This window comes from Scatophagus argus, chromosome 12 (genome assembly GCF_020382885.2).
Source record: "Scatophagus argus isolate fScaArg1 chromosome 12, fScaArg1.pri, whole genome shotgun sequence".
In the NCBI taxonomy this organism is placed as follows: Eukaryota; Metazoa; Chordata; class Actinopteri; family Scatophagidae; genus Scatophagus; species Scatophagus argus.
In genome coordinates, this window is record NC_058504.1 from 5,319,232 (window position 1) to 5,340,567 (window position 21,336).

Consider the following 21,336-nt stretch of genomic DNA (forward strand, 5'->3'; position numbering starts at 1 on the left):
CGTCAGAGATCTGAGACTTTTCCTCGATCGTCCCTTTCATTAATGGTTGTGTGTGTGACCTGACTCGGCCTCACTGGCACCAGTTTCGTTCATGAATCATTCAGGCCTCCACTATGCAAAAATACTGAGTTTATTCTGCAGGGACAGGAATTATTTGTTACCTATTGTCAAGATGCTGAGGCTCTGATGCTCGCACTCTTTGCTTTAGTGTTAGTAATTTAGGATTTGTTGCTTGTTGTAGCGTTACTTAAATTAGTCTGGTTAAGAGCAGTAACTTAATGCTGAAAAAAAAAACAAGATGAATATCTGGAAAATATCAGTGTAAAGTTAGAGTTCTGTCAAAATACAGAGTACATAAGCACTTGAATAACAGACAAAGTATAGTTTTGATTAACAAGCTGAATTCAAGTAAACATGGCAATCTGGTCTTTTTTGTTGTACTAACTCTAAAAAGTTTGTGTGAATTTGCGATAGAAAACAAATGTTTTAAAAAGATTTGATAATATAAGCTCTGGGTATAATGTGGATGTGTGGTTTTTGGTTATTGTGGATATCACAACACCACCTAGTGGATCATGTTGTTCATTCACAACAAACACTTTTTTGCTCTAAAAAAACAACACGAAAGAAAACCAAACAAACCACATATCACTTCAAAAATAGTTTCAGTCCATGAATGTCACTTTATAGGGTGTCTGTACACTGGACATCTCAATAAGGAGCAAAAATATCCCATCCCAATTATGGCTGTCACTGATATTCATATCAAGGCCAGATTTTCACCGTTTGCTCAGAGAACATCCCATTCAAGCAAATGTGTTTGCTCATACTCTCAAGACATGTGGGCTGAGGACTGAAATATCAAACAGGACAACTGTTTAATGGGAGGCACATACACACATATACACACACGCACACAAAATAGCGCATGCATTCACGTACACTTAAATACACATGCTGTATTTCTCAGACACAAGCAAGTGAATCTGTGAGTGCACACTTACTGAAACTATAAATATATCTATAACTGACATTCTATAATTAGTCCTCTATCATGCCTGCTGAGTGATCAATGACAGCACTATAAGTTGTGAATTAATCATTTATGAAGGAGAGAGCGTGACAAACAGAGTGAGCGAAGCTGGATATGTGTCCTGTTGTGTTCTGGGACAGAGGGGGGCTAGATTACCCATGTGCCAGGGGAATCTAATGCAATTACGAGTGTTTGCTTACACCATGTGTCCCCTTCCGTCTGCACAGCGGCATCGGGACTGCACCCGTCACCATCCTCCCATTCAGCTCTCTTGTTTGTTTTCAGTATTTACGCTCCCCACCCTCCTTCCGCCTCTTCCTCACCACCACCAACAACAACCCCCTCCTCATTTGCTCCAGCCTTCAATATCACTAATTAAAGTAAAACCAATAAGGTTGGGGGAGGGAGAAGTCAGAAGAGACACTGATATTGTGTGTGTGTGTGTGTGTGTGTGTGTGTGCATGTGTGTGTGTGTGTGTGTGTGTGTGTGTGTGTGTGTGTGTGTCCTGGCAAAATATACATTATTTATAATGCAAGAAAGAAGGCCACATAGGGAGGGGGGAGGTTTGTTTAAGAGATTAGTGATGGCCTGCTTATTAGATTTAGCTTTCTTTCCCAGTCATTTGACTATTCTTCTCGACTCACATGGCATCCACAAAGAAGTAGCTGGATTATTGATTAAAATCTATTTTGACTTTTTTCTTTTAGTTTTCTCCCTGAATGTATCTGCCTGGGGTAGAGAGAAGAAAATTCAGATAAATAGAAGGAGTCAGACTGATATTATGCCCTTTGCACCATATCAAGCAGGGCAGCCCTGGTTTGACTTTCTTATTTTGACTATACCCTGGGACACGGATGACATTTCATTTTTGTGTATTTAGTGCCGAGGATGATATTAAACTAATCTGCTCATGCTCCTGTTTGCTCTTAGGGATCTGGGAAGTATAGGCAAACATGAAGCTCACAGAGACTCCAGCTAAGATAAAGGGTGACAGAGAGACTTTTGGTAAAGCTATGTAGCTGAGATGGTGGCAGTGAACTGTTGGCTTTCTCAGTGTGAGGCTAAGGGAATATTGCCCATGCCCAGCCTCCCTGGTTAGGATTACATATTTGATGTTAAATCCATTGCTAAAGTTTAAATCTGTGTATTTTGTTGGCAGCAAAGTAGACCTTACAATGCGTACTTCTTAAAAAATTAACTCCCCAAAGGCATTTAAGATGGATTTCTACAGCTCTGCTAATGTAAGATCAGTGAGAAGGGGTCATTCTTTGGGGAAAATAAACAATGAGATCACAAAATGACAAATGACAGCATAACTGGGCTACATGTGCAAGGTGCAAAATGACCATTAATGGAGAATTTTTAATGTCACCAAGTTGTATTACATTATTTAGTGGATCTGTGCGAATTCAATAACTTCAAGGCACTACACGGTGTTCTTTGGGTCAAAAAACAAAACATCCTGGTATGATGACTGCACTGTGTCCTTGAGCCCTATAATTACCTTAAATTATTATTAACAAGAACTGCACATTTAAATAAACCTTAACAAACAACACGACTACACTTTATACTGGATCATTAGTGTATTTATAGTGCATTTAGTGTATTTAACATATATACACATATTACATAGTATATTGCTACTATATACTAATAATACTGCTGTTTATTTCATATATATTTTACCACGATCAATGAAAGTGTATGTTTACAGTGCCCCAATTACTCCAAAGTCAGTTCTACTTCATGGCCCATGTAAGTTGCACTACTGCGCTCATTCTGTCTACACACATTGTATATTTGCACAAAAACATGCACTATGGCTTAAGTATTCCTTTTAATTTTAGTTCTTTTTAAATAGTTGTTTCCCTCTGTAGAGTGTTTCTTTTTGTAAACTTTAACTGTCAACCAAGAAATGTTGGCCAGGTTTAACTTTTCGCTACTCTTGGCTTTAGCTGTCACCATCCAGTCAGACTTCCCTTCTACCCTCTTCTTAACATCTTTTGTTGCATTCAAATAAAGTGTAATGTAATGCGACAAAGAGACTTTACTGAACTGTGCTGCATTAGAGTTGATTCGATGCCCTCAAGTAATTTTATCATCATATCTACAACTAGTGAGTCTTAATTAGTTGAGTCTGTCTAAGAACTCCAGCCGTACGCTTAAAATATACAGAAATGAAAATTCGGCATTACTTGGTTAAGTCCTGCTTGCCAATGTATAACTGAAAACTGTGGGATGCTAGAGAATGACTAATGTGCCCAGGCACCTATAATGGATCACTTCAAGTTTCTTTTCTTTTCACCACGATTACCAGCAGAAGAAAAGTGTTTCATCTGTGTTCAGTTACAAGTGTATTTTCTGGGATTTGGCCCAGTCCTTTTGTGGCCTGGCAATGGGCCAAGGAACAGTGATTTGGGAGCCTCATCTTTGGACAACAGTGAGTTGTCAGGAAGAGAAGGAGAAAAACAGAATGATGTACTTTGGTGTGACTGTATAACAAGGTGACTATGACTCACTTCACACTCATTTGGATTTCTCATGTCCTACCACAGCCTTGAGATATATAAAGCAAGACATAAATGTAGAGAATCCGACATATGGTAAGTGCTCATACTCAGAGTATTTTTCAGGGCTGAACACAACTAGTGCAAAAACATTTTTCTCAGCGGTGCGAAGAGAAGTTGCACAAAGTACTAAGAAGCACTGTTAATCATTACCGTAAGAAACATTTTAAATTACATTTTAGCCATTTAGTTGCCACTGGAGGAAAAGCAGGAAAGGTCTTTGCACAGTGACCTGTCATGGGTCAGGGCACTAATACTTCTCTATTTTCATTGTTTCTATGTTTCTTTGTAGGAGTTACAACAAACAAGTGATGTTATGTATATAGAAGTTACGACTCAACTCTTCTAGCACACAGAAGTACCCATGAGAAATGAACAGTGAAAAACATTCCTTATAACATGCAAACACTCTTTTTTCAGCAAATACTCTATTGTAGATTGTTCCATATAAGAACACAACAGACAGTTTCATACTAATTATATTCTTACAACCAGTCACACACACAAAGACCCCTTAACAAACATTCCCAGGAATTACCCAAGCCACATATTACTGTGGAAAACAAGGGAGCAGTGAACTGAGCAGGTTTGGGAGGTAGCTAAATCTCCCAGTACTTTCCTCATGCTTGTGAAGTTCTCAGGGATTAGAGGGTAAACACACAGGGTCTGAGAAAAATATCTCCCACTACCTCCAGCCCTTAACCACATGAAATGACTCTACTGACTCACTGTTGGCACACAGAAAAATAGCATTGTGGCAGAAGGAACAGGGTTTGGTCCAAGTCTGTCATGGATGAGTTCTGTCAAGCCCACCAGGTCAAATGGTCTGAGATGTAGTCATTTCAAAAGACAAGATTTCTCACTGAAATAAGTGTCAGGTAGTGACTGAGAAACACACCAAATTGAACACCAACTCGTAACACTGTTTACACACTGTCTGCCACATGTGTGACTGCAAACTATCTGAGGAGTTATTTCAGCCATTACTAAACTAACTACCCTGCTTCCTGTTTGGCGCTGGAGAGACAGTGCACCTAATCTCCAATAAGTGTGATTTATCGGAATGCCACAAACAGAATGGCAGCTCGGACTGAGTTTGACCTCCTTACAGAGATTATGCCATGGAACCACTGCATCTGCTTGTCTCACTCTCTTGCTGTGCACTTTGGAAAAGAAACCAACAAACTTTAGCCTGCACCCTCAGAGTCTTGACCTGCGCAATTGTGGCATAGTGACTGAAAAGCCACCAAACAGACGTTCATAACGCGCCTTGTCACGTAGTTCTCTGGCTGTAGACTAGGACAGAAAATGTCATTTTTAACTCACAAATGAAACCAAACTAGCCAAACTAGCTAAAATAATTAAAGACAGCAAAGCTGTTTGATCAAAAAGAGAGGATGCAAAAGCACATGTTTGCTCCCCTAAACCTAAAAGCTGGGGCGCAACTGTTCCGTTTGCTCCATTGCTCAGGTGCCCATGACTATGTTAACAATAAGGGAGAGACCAAACAAAGGAGTGCCATGATAGCACCACAGAGCTAATCTCTCAATTGCTACTTTACTGCTGCTGTCAGACAGAACACAACAAAAGCTTAGAGCTGTCACGCATATAGCACTTTGTGTGTGTGTGTGTGTGTGCTTTCGGTAACAGTCATGTGTGGTCTGTCTAATCCTATTCTTTGTAGTCTATTTCTGTTGCAATTCAACTATAAAACACTTACACAATATGACTGACAGATTACAAAATGCAAAACATATAGAACTGCATGGTTCAATGAGAGGAGCATGATACAGTCAATATAAGTGTATTGAATTACAACAAGCCTTCAGCAGTGCACCTCAGTCTTTTTTAATGTATTTAGCTGGAGTGCCAACAAAATATGTAAGTTTTTGGAAAAGTAGCCTAAGTGTCTCCCACTAGTTTTGTGTGCCCATGTATGTTTGCAGTTTTGCAACAGTTCACCTCTGTGTTCTCGTAAAAGTAGACCACCGTTGTTGAATAAAAACAAACTTCAGTACTGGTAATTTTGGAACTTAAATTCTGATTGATGTAATTGCTATGTATTGTGGGTTTTGAATGTCCATTTTTGATGGTGGGAAGTGCCTTCTGATGGTCTTAATTCTTGTTTTAAGTGTGTGGGATCGTCCGTAGTCAGCTGGGATAGGCTCCAAGGCTGCCCTGCGACCCTGGCCGACAAGTGGTATAAAAAATGGATGGATGGATGAAATGTGTGGGAATGATTTCCTGAAAGCTCATGGTCCCTGAATGTTCTCACCTGAGGTGTTAGCTATATGTATCTCCAGTATCTCCAATAGTGTTTTTTGCAATTTAAAGTATACAGTGTGCAGGAGTGCTCTCTAAAACTTAAGTTCTTCTAATGCTTGTGACATGTAAGAACCTCAGGCAGTGGAAATTTAGTTGGCCCTTAAAAACACAAAGTACTGTATTGTGCCGTCCTTCTAGTGAAGCTGGGTATATTCCACTGACACAGAGGCTAAAGCTAACTGTGTCAGAAAAAGACTGTGGATGTCACAGGCAATGCCTGGCATTAGCCATATAATGGCCAGGATTTGCCGATAAAACAGGGGCCTCACTTTGACAGTCTTTAGTGACTTAAGTTGGCCATTCTTCCATAGCCATTGGGGCTATACAGTAGATCCATCGCTCTGTCTCTGTCTAACTCACTATGTCGCTTCCAGACATGCTTTCCCTCTAGCCTGTTTCTCAGAGATGTTAAGATGATTTTGTGTGACAACAGCACAGTAATGTCATCTTGCACATTTATAGAGTAGATGTTGCAGAATAGAAATGGGTTTGAGCTGGAAGAAGAATAAAAAAATACGATGTATTCTTATGCAAAGGCAAGTCTTTTCCAGATGTACTCAGTGATATTAAGAAATATAAGACAAAAAACCCAACCAAATTCTAATGTTATATTGTATGTATTTGCTATGACATACAGTAAATTATCACTTCAATCAGTATGTATGTACGTAAACGGGTCTTGGTGTATTATATGCTGGTTGTTAACAATACAAACACTTCGTTTGCTAATATAGGGTGCTTCCCCCCTACTATTTTTAAATTTTCATCATATTTAGTGTTCAATCATCTGTCTGTCACACAGGAATAAAGCTTAATAAATAGAAGAAAATCTGTTGATCCCAATCTAAATATTGCAAAAAGGCAAAGCAGCACTTTTGACATTTTTTTCCAGACATGCCTTTATTTGTGTGATGGCATTTACTTGATCTGGCATTTCTGTTGTTTGTCAATTATCTCCATGAGATGACAGCATGAGGTAAAAAATAAAAAATAAAGAAATAAATAAGAATATCAATAAAAAATGTAAATATGTTAGCTACCTTTATCATTAGTCTGTTCCATGCCACTTTATGACAAAGTTTCGAGTTATCTGCAAAAACATTGCACACATGTATGTGAAACACAGCAAGACAGATGGTCAAGACTTTCAAAAATGCGTACAATGTTGTGGTTGTAATTCAGATAGCACATCTACCCTGTATCAGTTGCAAAACGCTGTGACATTCCAGAGGTTTTAAAGTTTAAACACAAAAGAAAAAAAAAAGTACAAGACTTATGGTCACAACTTTGGATAGTTTTCTCATAGATGAGGAAGACATTCGGAAAAGTCCCCAAGAAAGCCTTATAAATCTGTGAGCATGTCCAACATTTATAGATGAGGGTGCCCAGTCACATTACCACCTGTCAAGGTTCATCTTCCTCTTTCTTTTGATCATTATTATACTTTCTATTTCTTAAAAAATTCTTTACTTGGAGATTCTTTGGGTTGTTAGGTTTATGATTGATAGCACACAGGCAGAGGAGACCCGCTTAAGAAAAAGAGCACCAATTTATTTTCCATTTTGACTAAAGATGGAAAAGCAGGGGAAATCTGCAAGGGGTACTCATTTGACCTGAGTGGAACATCAATAAAACAAATTCCTTCAACAGCTATTCCAGTTCTTCACTGAGAGGCCTTCCACAAACCTTTTGTCATCTGCCCTGACAGCCCATGACTGTCATTTTAGCTCGCCACGCCAGCTCCCTTTTAGATAAATATATAATATTACCAAGGATGAAACTTGGTATGCCTGACCGCATGAAGCAGATACTTCTTTATGGCTGATGACAGATTTAACCATTTGGTTTCTGTGTCTTTTCTCCATCTTCTACACGGGTATTTAATTCCAACTATCACTTCAAACTGATATCAGAACCAGAATCACTGCAGGCGCCAAGTGTTACAGATGTTACTGCAGATGCTGTACATATCTATGTATTACATTGGGTCTCATTTTACACAAGTGCACTGAACATTCTTTCGTGTTTCTGCCTTTTTATTAGATATGTGATATACAAGGGGAAAAAAGAACATGAGAATTTATTCTTAATGAACGTATACAATAATTTGCAGCAAGAAAATGTCTTTTTAATGTTAGAAGCCATTCTTGGACACATGGCACAGAAGCTTTTACATGACATAAGACTGACATCTAGTGGCCAATGATGTAACTTGCAACAAAGTTAAGCAGAGGAAACATCTTAATTCTCAAAATCTGTCAAGGAAAAGAGCATAAATAATTTGAGAAAATGCAGTACAGATTTGTATATGACATATCATTCCAGTGACACTGAATGTCAATCCATCATCTTATAAGGTAGACATTTCAGGTTGATCCTCCTTGCCACAGACTGATTAAAGTACGGATGCTAAAACAAAGAAGAACATCTGTTAGGATACCAAAGATCTGAAGAGTTCCCACCAGAGAATCTCACAATAAATCTCTTATCTATATCAGATTTTTCATGATGTGTGGACATGCTGTTGGAGTATAAAAAGCAAAGGTATTTTGCAAAGATGGCCTCAAAGCAGTTTGAGAAACCACTGCAAGGTCCATATATTTAGGAAAATTCTTCACAGAAGAGGAGTTCTAAAGAATTCTCTTATCATTGTGTTTGAAAATTATTTTCTCAAACAGGCTATTTTGACATGATTTATCCTCTGTACTGTGCAGTAGACTGCTGAAGCTTGCTAAGTAGCAGCCACAGATAAATCAGGTCTTACCTTTTCCCACTTTGCAAAATGTCAAAGGCTTCATTGATTTGATGCAGTGAGCGGTTGTGGGTGATAAATTCATCGAGCTTCAGCTTATTATCCATGTAGGTGTCCACCAGTTTAGGCACATCCTCAACACTCTTCCAACCTTGAAAATGATAATGAATCACAACAAAGCAAACATTAATGAGCCATTTTTGTATGATCTCATTATTTTTATGCAGTGACTGAAAAAAATTGCCTTCCTTTGGATACTGTTATGATGTTAGACATTATAAACCTTTGATGTTGAATGCATATAAGTTGGGAGGTTTGCATTTTCGAGCTGGTGGACCCGCTTTCTATAAAACTTTTTGTTTTGGGACTGCTGACCAGATTATGCAAGGAATTTGAAGACTCGGGCTATGCAAACATTTAACTATCAATATTTTAATAAATAATGCACAAAATCTTTACTTGAAACCATCGGCTAACCCTTAGTTAACACAGATTTTTTTGTTAACATTTTCTAAGTTCAGGGAGGAAATGCAACATCTGATTTTCCACAGTTTATTTATCATATTAGTTACTATATTGTTATTGAAGAATAATGGAAGGCCACTGTGTGAACTAAAATGCCTGGTGACTTGGTTTAAGTTCACCTCCAAAATAAGTCCCCTTCAAGGTGCGTCCCATCAGGATCTTTTCAACCATTACGCTCATTTTCTTTGTCTCCGTCCACCCAGCAATGACACACACACCCCAGGCATCTCTTGTAGACTCAAGTGCAGCACTCTAGGACAACACAAAGCAACATTTGTCTTAATCGATTCTCCTTTTCAAATATATTTACAGCTTTCCAAAGTCTGCTAGAATGTCCCGAAAAAATACAATAGCACAATTACAAGTTGTACAATTAAAAACTTTGCAATTGTGCCATATTTTGTTCTGATCAAAGCTGCATGCTCACACTGCACTATAAACATAGTGACACTGACTGCTAGAGGATTCCCACTGTACGTGTCAGACAGATTTTTCACAGTCATAAAATAATCAAATGACTGAAGTTTTGAACAAGACTGAGACGCCCACCATGACAACTGGACTTCCAACACACTCCAGAGCGTAGTCCACTCCTCCGCCTGTCATCTCCACCAAAACCTCCTGGATGGGTTTGGTATGATCTTTGGGGTTGACACATTCAGTGGCTCCAAACAATTTGGCTTTCTCAAACTTGTCAGGGTTGACATCGACCCCGATGATTGTTTTCGCCCCAGCAGCCTTGCAGCCCATAATAGCAGCCAGTCCGACCGCTCCAAGCCCAAAGACGACACACAAGGAATCTTTTTCAACCTTGATGCGAACAATATGACAATCAGTAACTAAAAGCTGTTTAAGAGATGTCCGATGAGGTCAGTTACTTCTACATAGTGCAATTTGATCTCTAAAAATATAAAGCATGCACTTTATACACAATTTCTTTCCTTTCTATTTAATTTAATGTAATTTTATTTCTAAGCCTGATTTAAAAAGTACAGTATTATGGATATTTCACAAAAACCTAAATTGTTATTTTGTTTTCTGAAATGTTTTCACCCATGGGTTATATTTCTAGCTCCAAAGAGGATCAAAATAAAAAAAATAAATGAAAAAAAAAATAAAGTCACACTCCAGCAATCCCTGGTTTCATATTAACCTTATTTTAATATGCAGAAAAAACCTAAGAGTATGGCCCTCGTTTTATCTAGTGTCATCTAGTGGGGAAAATAAAGAAGTACACTTTCTGATAACATCACCGGGCAGGTTCAGCCTTTAGAAAATGTCAAATACAAACTAAGATGCTTTCCTTCAGGTAATAAATTCTTTTTCTTAAAATAAGCTCAACTAAGGTCAGGCAGGGTTCTGCCCCAATAACCACTGGTCCACAACAGGGTTTAGGAGAATTTATGGTTTGAATGCAAGCATTTGACAGACAAGCATCTTCTTACCTTCCCTGCATTAAGAGCAGCACCATAACCAGTGGACACACCACAGCCTAGCAGAAACACTTTGTTCAGTGGGGCATCACTTCTTATTTTTGCAAGTGAGGTATCAGGGACCACAGTGTACTGGGAGAAGGAACTGACACCCAGGAACTGGTATACCTGCTGCCCCTTACAAGATATCCTGCTTGTGCCGTCAGCCAACACACCAGCTTGTGTATTTGCCCTAAAAGCCACAAAAAAGAAACAAAATAATATTTGAAAAATGTGAAAGCAATAGTGGAAAGTAAGTGGTACATCAGTCAAATACTGTTTGTGTTCATTTTTAATTACCACTTTACTCTACACTTCATTTTTGAGGGAAATATTGTACTTTTACTCCACTTCTCCCGTTACTTTTTCCATCTTTTTGCTCAAAGATGTAAAACTATACCATATTTAATACATGTGAGAGAAGTCCCAAAAAATGATTCTAAATGTGTTTAGCACAGCCTTCATCTTTCCTCCCCCCATTAATCATCTTTTGACCTCTCAATTTTTCCTTTCTGCCAAACTCCTCGTAAACTACTTAGCTGAAAATAAAGCAGCACAAATTAGCTTCACCTTGACCAGCTACAACAGTAAAATGCTTCTTTGCTGCATCAACATTAACAGTTTAATACTGTCATAATAATCCTTCAAAGAGACCACTTTTTTGTAACTTGTTTTTTGTTACTTTTAGTACATTTAGCTAATACTACACTTCAGTAGGATTTTGAATGCAGGACTAGTACTTTCCAATTGATATACTGATATGTACAGTAAATAAAATATATAAAGACTTCTTCCAGTACTCTATAAAGGTAAATGTGTGCGTGTAAATATGCAGTAAGGAAATCACCAGTTCTTTCTGCAATGATTTGTCTTAGGACTTAGACATCGTTCACATTCCCCACACTGTGGCAGAAAAAGAGGGATGACTTTATCACCTGTGAAAACAACAAAAAACAGAAAAACTACTCAAGTCAATTTTGTATGCAGAAATCAAAACCAACGGTCAGCTTGTTTGCTGTGGGCTGTGTTATACTTAACCTGGTGAGAATTTGGTGACTTCTGGACCAACACTCTCCACTACACCTGCTGCTTCATGGCCAAGAACCAACGGGAAAGGTCTGAACCTCATCCCCTTTTCAGTCTCATACAAGTACTCACGGTCCGTGTGGCACACGCCTGCGGCAACAATCTGCGTAAACAGGCCTGGTGTTGATTCACGTGACAGTTTTAGAACAAGGATGTTGTTGCTGTTCATTATGCATAACGAAAGCAAACCAGAACAGAGGAAGTCAAACGCATTCTACATTAATGACCTGTATTCTCAAAGTAGAAATTAGAGGTTATGTTCACGTGAGCAATTAAAGTCACTTATGAAACTCAAACATTGCTCCTATTAGTTTACTTCATTATAATGTAATACCATCCACATCAAATGAGTACCACTGATAAAGCTTCACAAGTGACTACATTTACAACAGCTGGAAATAAGACGCTCGTATTATTTTTTGCATGAGACAAACTTCGGTTGGGCAGCGTACCTTGATGCGAACTTCATGGGTCTTAGGCGGGGCCACCTCCACATCTTCAACAGAGAGAGGTCTCCCTGGACCCCACGCAACAGCTGCCTTGCATTTGATCACCTGAGAGGAAATGGGTGCGAGTTGCGATGTTTGTAAACTCTTTGAAAATGACAAGGCATTTGCCATTTTGGTTGCGCGTTCCCGCAGTCTGTGGAATGACGGACTAGTCCCCATGTACACATATGAGAGGCACAAAATGGGGCTAAACTGGGCGTTGAACAGAAACGTAAAAAATATACCGACAAAACAGTAAATATACCGTAGATTCATTTTTTTTCTTACCTGACCAGCTGTTGTCATTGTTGTTTTTTTACTAATTCAATTTCCTACATTTGAACAAAATAATGAAATTATTGGAATGTTTGCTCTTGCAAACCACCAAGTCACACATTAAAAGCTTTGTGGAATATCATATTCATGCTGACCCAGTTCTCACCGTGAACCAGATGATAGCTGCTCCTTTAAGTAGGATGTGCAAGCGTGGTGGGTAGAGATGCCAGCGACACGAATTTACGACACTTGCCGACACTGGTCAGTACGTTTGCGGCAGTCTTTGGTCACACGTGTTGTCATCACATGTACGTTCCTCGGAGTAAATAGCTGCAACAAGCCGGTTGATTTTAAGAGTGATCTGCTTTAACTGTATGTAGGAAGTGTTTGTATTTCATTGTTTGCGTTCTGATGTGAATCCATAATGTAATGGTTTATGGGAGAAATGCCAGTTACTTTTGTTATTTTAAATGGCTGAACCGAGCTAGCATGTTAGCTGACGTTAAAACTTCTGTGGTGCTGCGTTGTCTCGTCGCAGTGAATTCACCTAACTGTGTTTGGCTAAGCGTTTTCCACGGACTTATTTCCTCTCTTTTTGTCGTGTTTCTCACAGGATTTGAAGAAAAATGTCCTTCAGAGGAGGAGGTGGACGAGGTGGCGGAAGAGGTGGCGGATTTAACCGAGGTGGAGGAGGCAGAGGTGGTGGAGGATTTGGACGAGGTGGTGGAGGATTTGGACGGGGTGGTGGCAGAGGTGGTTTTAATAGGCAACAAGACTACGGTCCTCCAGAACATGTTGTCGGTAAGACAGTAACACTGGTGCCACTGACCGATTTGATCGTGCTGAATAAGGTTATGGCTTCAGTATTTTTACTGTTGATGGGACAAGAAGGTGAATAAGTCAGAGAATTGGACCCAGTTCTGATATGTACCCTCAGCACTAAACTCTGAGCCTTCTTAAATGTGTTAAGACCATTCACAGCAACCTCAGTATCAAATCGCTGCTATGAATCTAGAAAACTAGGAAGCTGAAGTGCAGTTCGAGGATATTAAGTCAGCGCACATTATTTTCGTGCTCCACAACCAGCTCTGCAATCAGCCATCCTGGGTTCTCTGAACAACTTGCAAGTTGTGAAAAACATAAGAATATTTCGTAATTCAAAATTTATCGTACAGGGTTTCTGTATCTGCTTCTCTTGTGCTTTATCTTCACAAAAGGCAGCAGTTGTGAACATTTATTTATTTAGTGTCTAAACAGTTACATTAGCGAGATGAATGAGAATTTCCACGTCGGGCTGGCTGATGTGCCCTTGAGCAAGGCACTTAACCCCCCCCAATTGCTCCCTGGGCGCCTGACATCCCGTGTGTTTCACTGCACGTTGCATGTTGGATGTGTGTGTGTTTCAATCAGTGATGGGTTAAATGCAGAGGAAGAATTTCAGTGTATGTAAAAAAAATATGCTGACAAAATAAAGTTTCAAGTTTGAACGCAGCTCTGCCTCTCCTCAGGTTGTTATTCTCAAACAGGCAGACTGTTGAAAGCTTTAAAATTAATTAATTAATGTGGTTATTATTTTTTTCCCCTTATCTGTTCATTCACTCGAGAATCTGTTCTGAATCATATTGGCATCCAAGTATTGTGATAGCATTGAAGCATATCTCCCAGGCCTAATTTAGGAGATGTTTTTGAATTAGAGTTAAAATGCATCAGCTCATAAAAGCCCAGCTGTCAGCTGAGGTCAAATCACAGTATTTGAAAGTCCCTGTCATGCCATCATAAGATAAGATAAGTCCACATGGTGCTGGTTAGTGACATATTTTAATACTTATAGTTTGTTTTTTTTAACCAGTTTCAAGATTATCTTTTTGCTGACTTTTCTCATGGATGTTTTTCTTTCCATGATCAGTAAATCCTTACTGAACTCAGCCCCCCACTAACATCCTCACCCTACACCACACTCCACTCTATCCTAACGGAGTACTACGTACTGAGTGTTGCACTAGTTCCTCTACCTCACTGTTAATATAGTTAGCCTACTGCCTATCGCTGTATACACTATATTGTCCATTGCACTAGTGATTTATAGCTTAATATAACATCTGTAAATATCTTTTGTAAATTGTGTTATAGTTTCCGCCTACACTGGATGCACATTAAAGCACATATCCATCTGTATAGTATGTTCTTAGTACTTAGAAATCCTGTATATTATGACAACTACCTGTATATCATGTTTGTAGCATATCTGTAGCATAGACAGATGTACATACCCTGTACATACTGTAAATTACTGTATACCTGGCACTTACTGCTTATTGCACATCTGTTTAGATGCCAAACTGCGTTTCGTTGCATTGTGCTTGTACATGTGTAATGACAATAAAGTTGAATCTAATCTAATCTAAATTCCACTGGCATTGCTGTTGCCCCAAGGGTGTCAGTTGTGGGTTATTTGTTTGATGAAAGTCTGCTGAGTTCCAGACTCATGGAACTGGGCCTTTGCTATGATGGCGAGAACACCTTTAACATAACTAACTATGGTTTCTTGTGTTTCCACAATACAGCGTTGGGAGAGTTCATGCATCCATGTGAAGATGACATTGTGTGTAAGTGTACAACAGAGGAAAACAAAGTTCCCTATTTCAACGCCCCAGTGTACTTGGAAAACAAAGAGCAGATTGGGAAGGTGGATGAGATATTCGGCCAACTCCGTGACTTTGTATCCTTTCTGTTCTTTTTTCAGTCTGTGGAACTCTGAAACAACTTTTGGTTTAAAAAAAAAAAGGTCCAGGTTGTGAGGATTAAATGTCATTGTTGCTGTTGAAAATCTTTTAGCCTTTAATTCCTTAACTTATCCATGCAGTATTTTTCAGTTAAACTTTCAGAAAATATGAAGGCATCTTCATTTAAGAAGCTTCAGAAGGTATATTTAAAGTAGCTCATTTTCATCCTTAAAAATCTTATAGTACCTGTGTATTACACTGTGTGTTATTTGCAATGTCTCTTTTAGTTTTATATAGATCCAATGAAGCTCCTCCCACTGCAGAGATTCCTCCCTAGGCCGCCAGGAGAGAAGGGTCCACCAAGAGGAGGACGGGGTGGAGGAAGAGGTGGTGGTCGTGGAGGTGAGGCATCCATACTTTGTCTCATTTTAATTCATTCTGTAAGAGATTCTATAAGAGTGACTAATTCAGCTTTGCTTTTGTTTTTGCCTCAGGCGGTTTCCGTGGTGGCAGGGGTGGAGGCGGCCGTGGAGGAGGATTTGGAGGCGGGCGCGGTGGAGGTTTCAGAGGTGGACGCGGAGGAGGCTTCAGGGGAAGAGGAGGCGGTGGGGGACGTGGATTCAGAGGTTGGTCCTTTTTTAGTCCTCTACAGATTTTTGGTTGTCTTTCATGGTGATAATTACTTTGTTACCTTTTGTTGTTTTACTTGTAGGTGGGAACTGATGGTCTGGTGTCATGGTCCCATTCCAGAGCTCTGCCACACAAACAAAAAGGCTGCGTTATATATAGGTGACTGGCCTGTTGGACTCCGAATATGGACTTTGCTCTCTTTGCAGAACTTGAGTGGATTTTTTTATTTCAGTTTTATTTTATTTTTACCCATTTTGAATGTGTGATGAATCTTTGTGGTTTTTATTTAAAAGGTTCATGTGTATGATTGAGTGTAAGATAGCAAGGACTTTCTCAGCCTGTTAGGGAGGATTTTTGGGTCCCTTTGTGAACAGGCATGTCATTATCCTGTGCTGATTGTCTTTAAATGGTAGGCCATGACAAATGTTTGTAGAAAAATGTGTGGGGAAATCAGACTTCAGATGCTGTCAGTTGAAAACAATTTATTACCCATAATCTGTAAAATCTTAAGCAAAATATTGTCATATTTTTGTTAAAGGCCTTGATTAAACAGTGCTTTGTAACTGTGTTGTTGTTTTAATTTCTCAAGTATTAGTAGTGGAATACCGAGGGGGTTGTATCTTGTATTTGAAATAACGAAAAAAAATGTTCACCAAGGTTTGACAAATTTAGCCAGAGAATATTCTGTTCTGAAGCCACTGTCCACTCAAAACAATGTTTTATTTAATGTTATTTTGAGGTAGCCTTTTATTGTGCAGAATGATGATACTATTGGGTTTTATGTTCATCTGCTGAAGGGATTAAGTTTCACCTTAATTGTGAGTTGAAGTCATGGATCCACAGGTGTGATTTTGTGATACCACCAAGTAGTGGAATTAGAAACCAGTTGTAGTCAAACATGCACAAGTGCGATGTGGAAATTCACAGAAAGCTGCACAATATATGGCTTTTATTTTGCCCAGCTACTCTTTCCAAGGCCAAGAATGTTCACGTTAAGAGTTTGGTATTTATATTTACTACTTCATAGATAGATAAAATTATTCTGAGATTTTCGAAACATGTCTTAGAAGGTTTCTTTATCTGCCCTGGTCCCGCATATAAAGTGAATAATTGAAAATTGAGATTTTTTTTCTCCACTGGGTTTACGTAGTACGTAACGGCGCGTCGTCATTTCTGATTGGTCGCGACGTTAACTCCCTCACGGTCGCGCGGCCCCCCACTTTCTCGCGCTGAAAGAGCAAACATGGAGACAGCTGGGAAAGTAAGTGCTTTTCCTACAAAATGCGCAAGAAATCCAGATGCATTATTTCTCAAAGTACGTGTCGTAAGGATGGCACAGATTTCAGCTTTAACTCAACAAACAAGGTTAACGTGCATGCGTTCAAGTGCGCTGAATGACGTACAAAGAATCGCTGTTTCATTACTTCATAACGGGGGTCTTTGGGCGGTCGGCTAATCGCGACTGGTGTTTGCAGGTTGCTGAGAAGCGTGTCCCTCGAGATATATTTAATTCTGAGAAGTTAAGAGATTTAAAACTGAGGATAAAGTGGACGATAAATCGTAGCCCCGCCTTAGTGAGTTAGCGTCAGGAACTTGAGGCAACCGAGGAAGCCACTACACTACACTTACACTTGTGGTTTTAACGGTATTAAAGCAGAACAACAGCGAGTTAACTTGCTGCGACTCTCAGTTGGCTTTGCAGACGCTAGCATACAGTTCAGATGACAGCTACACTGTTCAGCTAGTTCGACTGGCGTGTGACAGACTCTGCAAAGCCTCACTTAACCCGTGCATTTACTGGGTTCACTATAGAGGCATTGTTCGAAGAAAACAACGTACTGGACTTTGTCCTCAGGTGATCAAGTGCAAAGCAGCTGTTGCATGGGAACCTGGGAAGCCTTTTTCCATTGAAGAGGTGGAGGTGGCCCCGCCTAAGGCCCATGAAGTTCGCATCAAGGTAAACCAAATCACTGCGAGCCTTTTTCATGCCAGAGAAAGCCAGACATGGATTATATTCTCATTTAAAAGACCAGCTCAGTGAGGCTCTTTTTCGATTAAATCTTGTAGTTTCTGTATTCTTTTCTAAAGGACCTGTTTTTTAATAGCAGAAGCCTAACATTACCTTACAATTTCCTCTGGAAGAATCACACATAGCTCAGTTTTAATCTTTCATTAATTAATTTTTCATTATTTTCATATTCCACTCTTGCATCTGACGTAGTCTTTAAATGATATTGTGACTCTCAGATCTTCGCTACAGGGGTGTGTCACACAGATGCCTACACTCTGAGTGGCAGTGACCCTGAGGGACTTTTCCCTGTCATCCTGGGTCACGAGGGTGCTGGAACAGTTGAGAGTGTTGGTGAGGGTGTCACCAAATTCAAACCAGGTATGGAGCTTTCAAACGAGGTATTAAAATTTAAACTTGTGAATAGTATGTCTTGTATGATTGATAATTATTTAAGCTTTCTCCCCCAAGGTGATACTGTCATCCCTTTGTATGTGCCGCAGTGTGGTGAATGCAAATTTTGCAAAAATCCCAAGACCAACCTTTGCCAGAAAATTAGGTAATACTGTCTTGTGCAAACTAATACTGATTTGTGCAAACTTGAGTTGGTGAATAAGGTTTTTTTTTTGTTTTAAAAATGTAATTAAAAAACTTCTCTGCGATTTAAGTAGTCGAACTTGCAGCTTGAGGTGCTACACCTCAGGGCAACCAAATCAAAGCTCAGTCATCATCAGTTTGAACTTCCGCCTGTCCTGCACTGATGTACTCACAATTGAGTTTCATCACGCATACATGAGAAGACATCATCTTTTTCCTGTGGTTCCTCCCTGCAGAGTAACCCAGGGCCAGGGCCTGCTCCCTGATGGAACCTCACGCTTCACTTGCAAGGGAAAGCAAGTGTTTCACTTCATGGGGACCAGCACCTTCTCAGAGTACACTGTAGTGGCTGACATCTCCCTGGCCAAGGTGAACGAGAGTGCTCCACTGGATAAAGTTTGCCTTCTCGGGTGTGGCATCTCTACAGGTTACGGCGCTGCTCTTAATACTGCCAAGGTAGGTGTCATGGCTGCAGGCCATGCAACAGGATATGACTGGTGCATTACATAAAAAGAAGTGTTTTGTACCAGTGTTCATTTCTAAAGTGAGATAACCATTTTTAGAAGATTGTGACACATTTTATTGTTTAAAGATTGTTGTGCAGAGTAAGTTTGTCATCCAAAGGACAGAATGAAAAGATATGAGATGTACTTTTCTTCTGTTGCAGGTTTTTCTCTGAATGGGGTCACCCTCATTAATCATCATTGTTTTGCCTTGACTTCCAATGAACATTATTTTCCAATTCATGAGAAAATCAAAAACCCTTTAGTGGCATCTTTGCTGAGAGCATGGCATAAGCACCCCATAGCTGTGACATGTTTCTAGCTGTGTCACTTTTTTTTTGTTCCTGGTACTTATTTTTACAAGTACTTACCACTACTAAAAGAGAGAAGCTGCAATATACAATACAGTAACATGCAGCTTTGATATTTGTGTAATGAAATGAGATGAGGCTACATAACTATAACCTTCATACACACATTTGCTATATGTAATCTTGTTTGGTGTTACTTGAATTCTCTCATTGCTCTTCTTCCTGTTCTTTCAGGTTGAGCCTGGTTCCACTTGTGCAGTATTTGGCCTTGGAGCTGTTGGCTTGGCTGTTATAATGGGCTGCAAGGTTGCTGGCGCGACTAGGATCATTGGTGTGGACATCAACCCTGAAAAGTTTGAGAAAGCCAAGGAGTTTGGGGCCACTGAGTTTGTGAACCCCACAGACCACAGCAAGCCCATCCAGGAGGTTCTGGTGGAGATGACTGACGGGGGTGTGGACTATTCTTTTGAGTGCATTGGAAATGTGAAGATCATGGTGAGACTTACTTTGAATCAGATTGTATTATCACATCACACAGAAATAAATCAAGTTCATTTATCGTCTTGGTTGGTTGTTGCATCTACATAATAGTGCCAGTGCAGATAAACACAGTGTTTAGTGTACTCAGCAGGTATCACGAGTTGCTGATAAAATAGTTTTCATAAGTTGGCAGTTCATGGAAAATTGGTATTATTTCAGAGAGCTGCTCTGGAGGCATGCCATAAAGGATGGGGTGAGAGTGTCATCATAGGTGTAGCCGGAGCTGGACAGGAGATCTCGACCAGGCCATTCCAGTTGGTGACGGGCCGAGTGTGGAGGGGCACAGCCTTCGGAGGTGACTGCCTGTTAGAAAATGGCTTGTCATAAAGGACATAACGTGGGCCAATGTTCAGAACCTTTTGCGTATTTCAGTTTTGTTTTTTTGTTTTTTTTTATGGGTAATCCAGCTTTTTAGTATCCACTTTATTAGGTAAAAGTTTGACTTCTGCTGAGTTAAAACTGGAACTTTAACTTTCCTTTTAATAATTTGGACTCAAAGATAGTAAATTGCTTTTGAATGAAAACTGAGGTGGTTATGGAGCAACTTTATAAGACATAAGCTCTTAATGTCGGCATGTAAAATATTGTAGTTTATTATCACATCTGCTTTTTTCAGTTCTGTAAATCTGCAGCAGCTATTTATCTTTTTTTGGTCGGGGAATAAGTGCCTTTCGCAAAGCCTTGTGGTGAAACATTGGTGCCATTAAAGCAGTTATGTTCAAGCCAAATGAAAATTCCATTTGTTGAACTGGTTTTGGTATTCACCCTCAGGGTGGAAGAGCGTGGAGAGCGTTCCTAAACTGGTGGAAGACTACATGAATAAGAAGCTGAAGGTGGATGAGTTTGTGACCCACACGCTGCCCTTTGAGAAGATCAATGAGGGATTTGACCTCATGCATGCTGGGAAGAGGTGAGATAAGCAGTTCATTTATAGATTTAATGCACTTTGTTTTCTGTGGTTTTGTAGACTTCTGTTTTTACATGCTAACCTAATTATTTTGTTTTTTTCTCGTTGCAGTATCCGCACAGTGTTAACCCTGTGAAGTGCCTGAAATACTGACATCCTTCACATCTGACCCTTAATCAATCACCTTCCATAGTTGCAGCACTTAATGTATTTCTCTGTCCTTGTTCACTTGTTTTGATGACACAATGTTGAATATTGGAACATCCTTTGTACCAACAGCAGATTAGCTATTTGAAACAAAAGCTGTTATTAAAATGTTTTGACAACTCAAATGGTCAACACCGAGTCTCTTTCAGCCCCATTTATTTACTGTTTCAAATCTTTAATGCATGAAAACAGCATTTAAACATATTACTTAACTGTTACTGCACAGTAAGACATTCCTATGTAATACTCATGCCAGACACTGAATATCACAAAATATATAAACATTAAAATGATTAGTAATTGAAAATCTGTTTTACATAATGCAATATTTTCCAGTTCAAATATCCTGAATAAATAACAAGATGTATAATTTACCTTTCCC

At 39.4% G+C, this 21,336-nt stretch overlaps 3 protein-coding genes across 7 annotated transcripts; 2 read left to right on the forward strand and 1 right to left on the reverse strand.

Moving 5' to 3' along the window:
- Positions 1-7,951: 7,951 nt before the first annotated feature.
- LOC124068454 (alcohol dehydrogenase class-3-like) lies at positions 7,952-12,803 on the reverse strand. 4 transcript variants are annotated; one of them, XM_046406724.1, is made up of 10 exons: positions 12,695-12,803; positions 12,541-12,584; positions 12,217-12,318; positions 11,717-11,867; positions 11,526-11,613; positions 10,652-10,871; positions 9,756-10,016; positions 9,326-9,458; positions 8,694-8,832; positions 7,952-8,338 (listed from the first exon to the last, which is right to left on the reverse strand). In XM_046406724.1, the coding sequence occupies exons 2-10, from the start codon at positions 12,556-12,558 to the stop codon at positions 8,296-8,298; spliced, it is 1,155 nt and encodes a 384-aa protein (XP_046262680.1). In that variant the 5' UTR covers positions 12,559-12,584; positions 12,695-12,803; the 3' UTR covers positions 7,952-8,295. The 4 variants fall into 4 exon arrangements, with proteins under 4 accessions (XP_046262680.1, XP_046262681.1, XP_046262678.1 ...); XM_046406725.1 differs by having other exon boundaries at positions 12,684-12,762; XM_046406722.1 differs by having other exon boundaries at positions 12,217-12,460; positions 12,541-12,722.
- Positions 12,759-16,444, forward strand: gar1 (GAR1 homolog, ribonucleoprotein). 2 transcript variants are annotated; one of them, XM_046406727.1, is made up of 7 exons: positions 12,759-12,900; positions 13,142-13,329; positions 15,093-15,247; positions 15,392-15,451; positions 15,539-15,653; positions 15,746-15,877; positions 15,964-16,444. In XM_046406727.1, exons 2-7 carry the CDS (start codon positions 13,155-13,157, stop codon positions 15,972-15,974), a joined length of 648 nt encoding a protein of 215 aa, XP_046262683.1. In that variant the 5' UTR covers positions 12,759-12,900; positions 13,142-13,154; the 3' UTR covers positions 15,975-16,444. The 2 variants fall into 2 exon arrangements, with proteins under 2 accessions (XP_046262683.1, XP_046262684.1); XM_046406728.1 differs by having other exon boundaries at positions 12,767-12,836.
- A 575-nt stretch (positions 16,445-17,019) lies between these two features.
- On the forward strand, positions 17,020-21,079 carry LOC124068237 (alcohol dehydrogenase class-3). The gene is made up of 9 exons (XM_046406284.1): positions 17,020-17,142; positions 17,737-17,838; positions 18,129-18,270; positions 18,361-18,448; positions 18,723-18,942; positions 19,535-19,795; positions 20,000-20,135; positions 20,612-20,750; positions 20,859-21,079. The coding sequence occupies exons 1-9, from the start codon at positions 17,125-17,127 to the stop codon at positions 20,881-20,883; spliced, it is 1,131 nt and encodes a 376-aa protein (XP_046262240.1). The 5' UTR covers positions 17,020-17,124; the 3' UTR covers positions 20,884-21,079.
- Positions 21,080-21,336: the final 257 nt, after the last annotated feature.

Excerpts from the sequence above, each read along its gene's own strand:
- LOC124068454 (XM_046406722.1), bottom strand. The coding sequence starts at position 12,432 with ATGGGGACTAGTCCGTCATTCCACAGACTGCGGGAACGCGCAACCAAA. Across the intron at positions 11,614-11,716 it reads AGTCACCAAATTCTCACCAG|GTGATAAAGTCATCCCTCTT; the intron begins GTTAAGTATAAC and ends TTGTTTTCACAG. Across the intron at positions 9,459-9,755 it reads TTGGAAGTCCAGTTGTCATG|AGTGCTGCACTTGAGTCTAC; the intron begins GTGGGCGTCTCA and ends GTGTTGTCCTAG.
- gar1 (XM_046406727.1), top strand. The coding sequence starts at position 13,155 with ATGTCCTTCAGAGGAGGAGGTGGACGAGGTGGCGGAAGAGGTGGCGGA. Across the intron at positions 15,452-15,538 it reads CATTTAAGAAGCTTCAGAAG|TTTTATATAGATCCAATGAA; the intron begins GTATATTTAAAG and ends TGTCTCTTTTAG. Across the intron at positions 15,654-15,745 it reads AAGAGGTGGTGGTCGTGGAG|GCGGTTTCCGTGGTGGCAGG; the intron begins GTGAGGCATCCA and ends TTTTTGCCTCAG.
- LOC124068237 (XM_046406284.1), top strand. Across the intron at positions 19,796-19,999 it reads TTGGAAATGTGAAGATCATG|AGAGCTGCTCTGGAGGCATG; the intron begins GTGAGACTTACT and ends GTATTATTTCAG. Across the intron at positions 20,136-20,611 it reads GAGGGGCACAGCCTTCGGAG|GGTGGAAGAGCGTGGAGAGC; the intron begins GTGACTGCCTGT and ends ATTCACCCTCAG.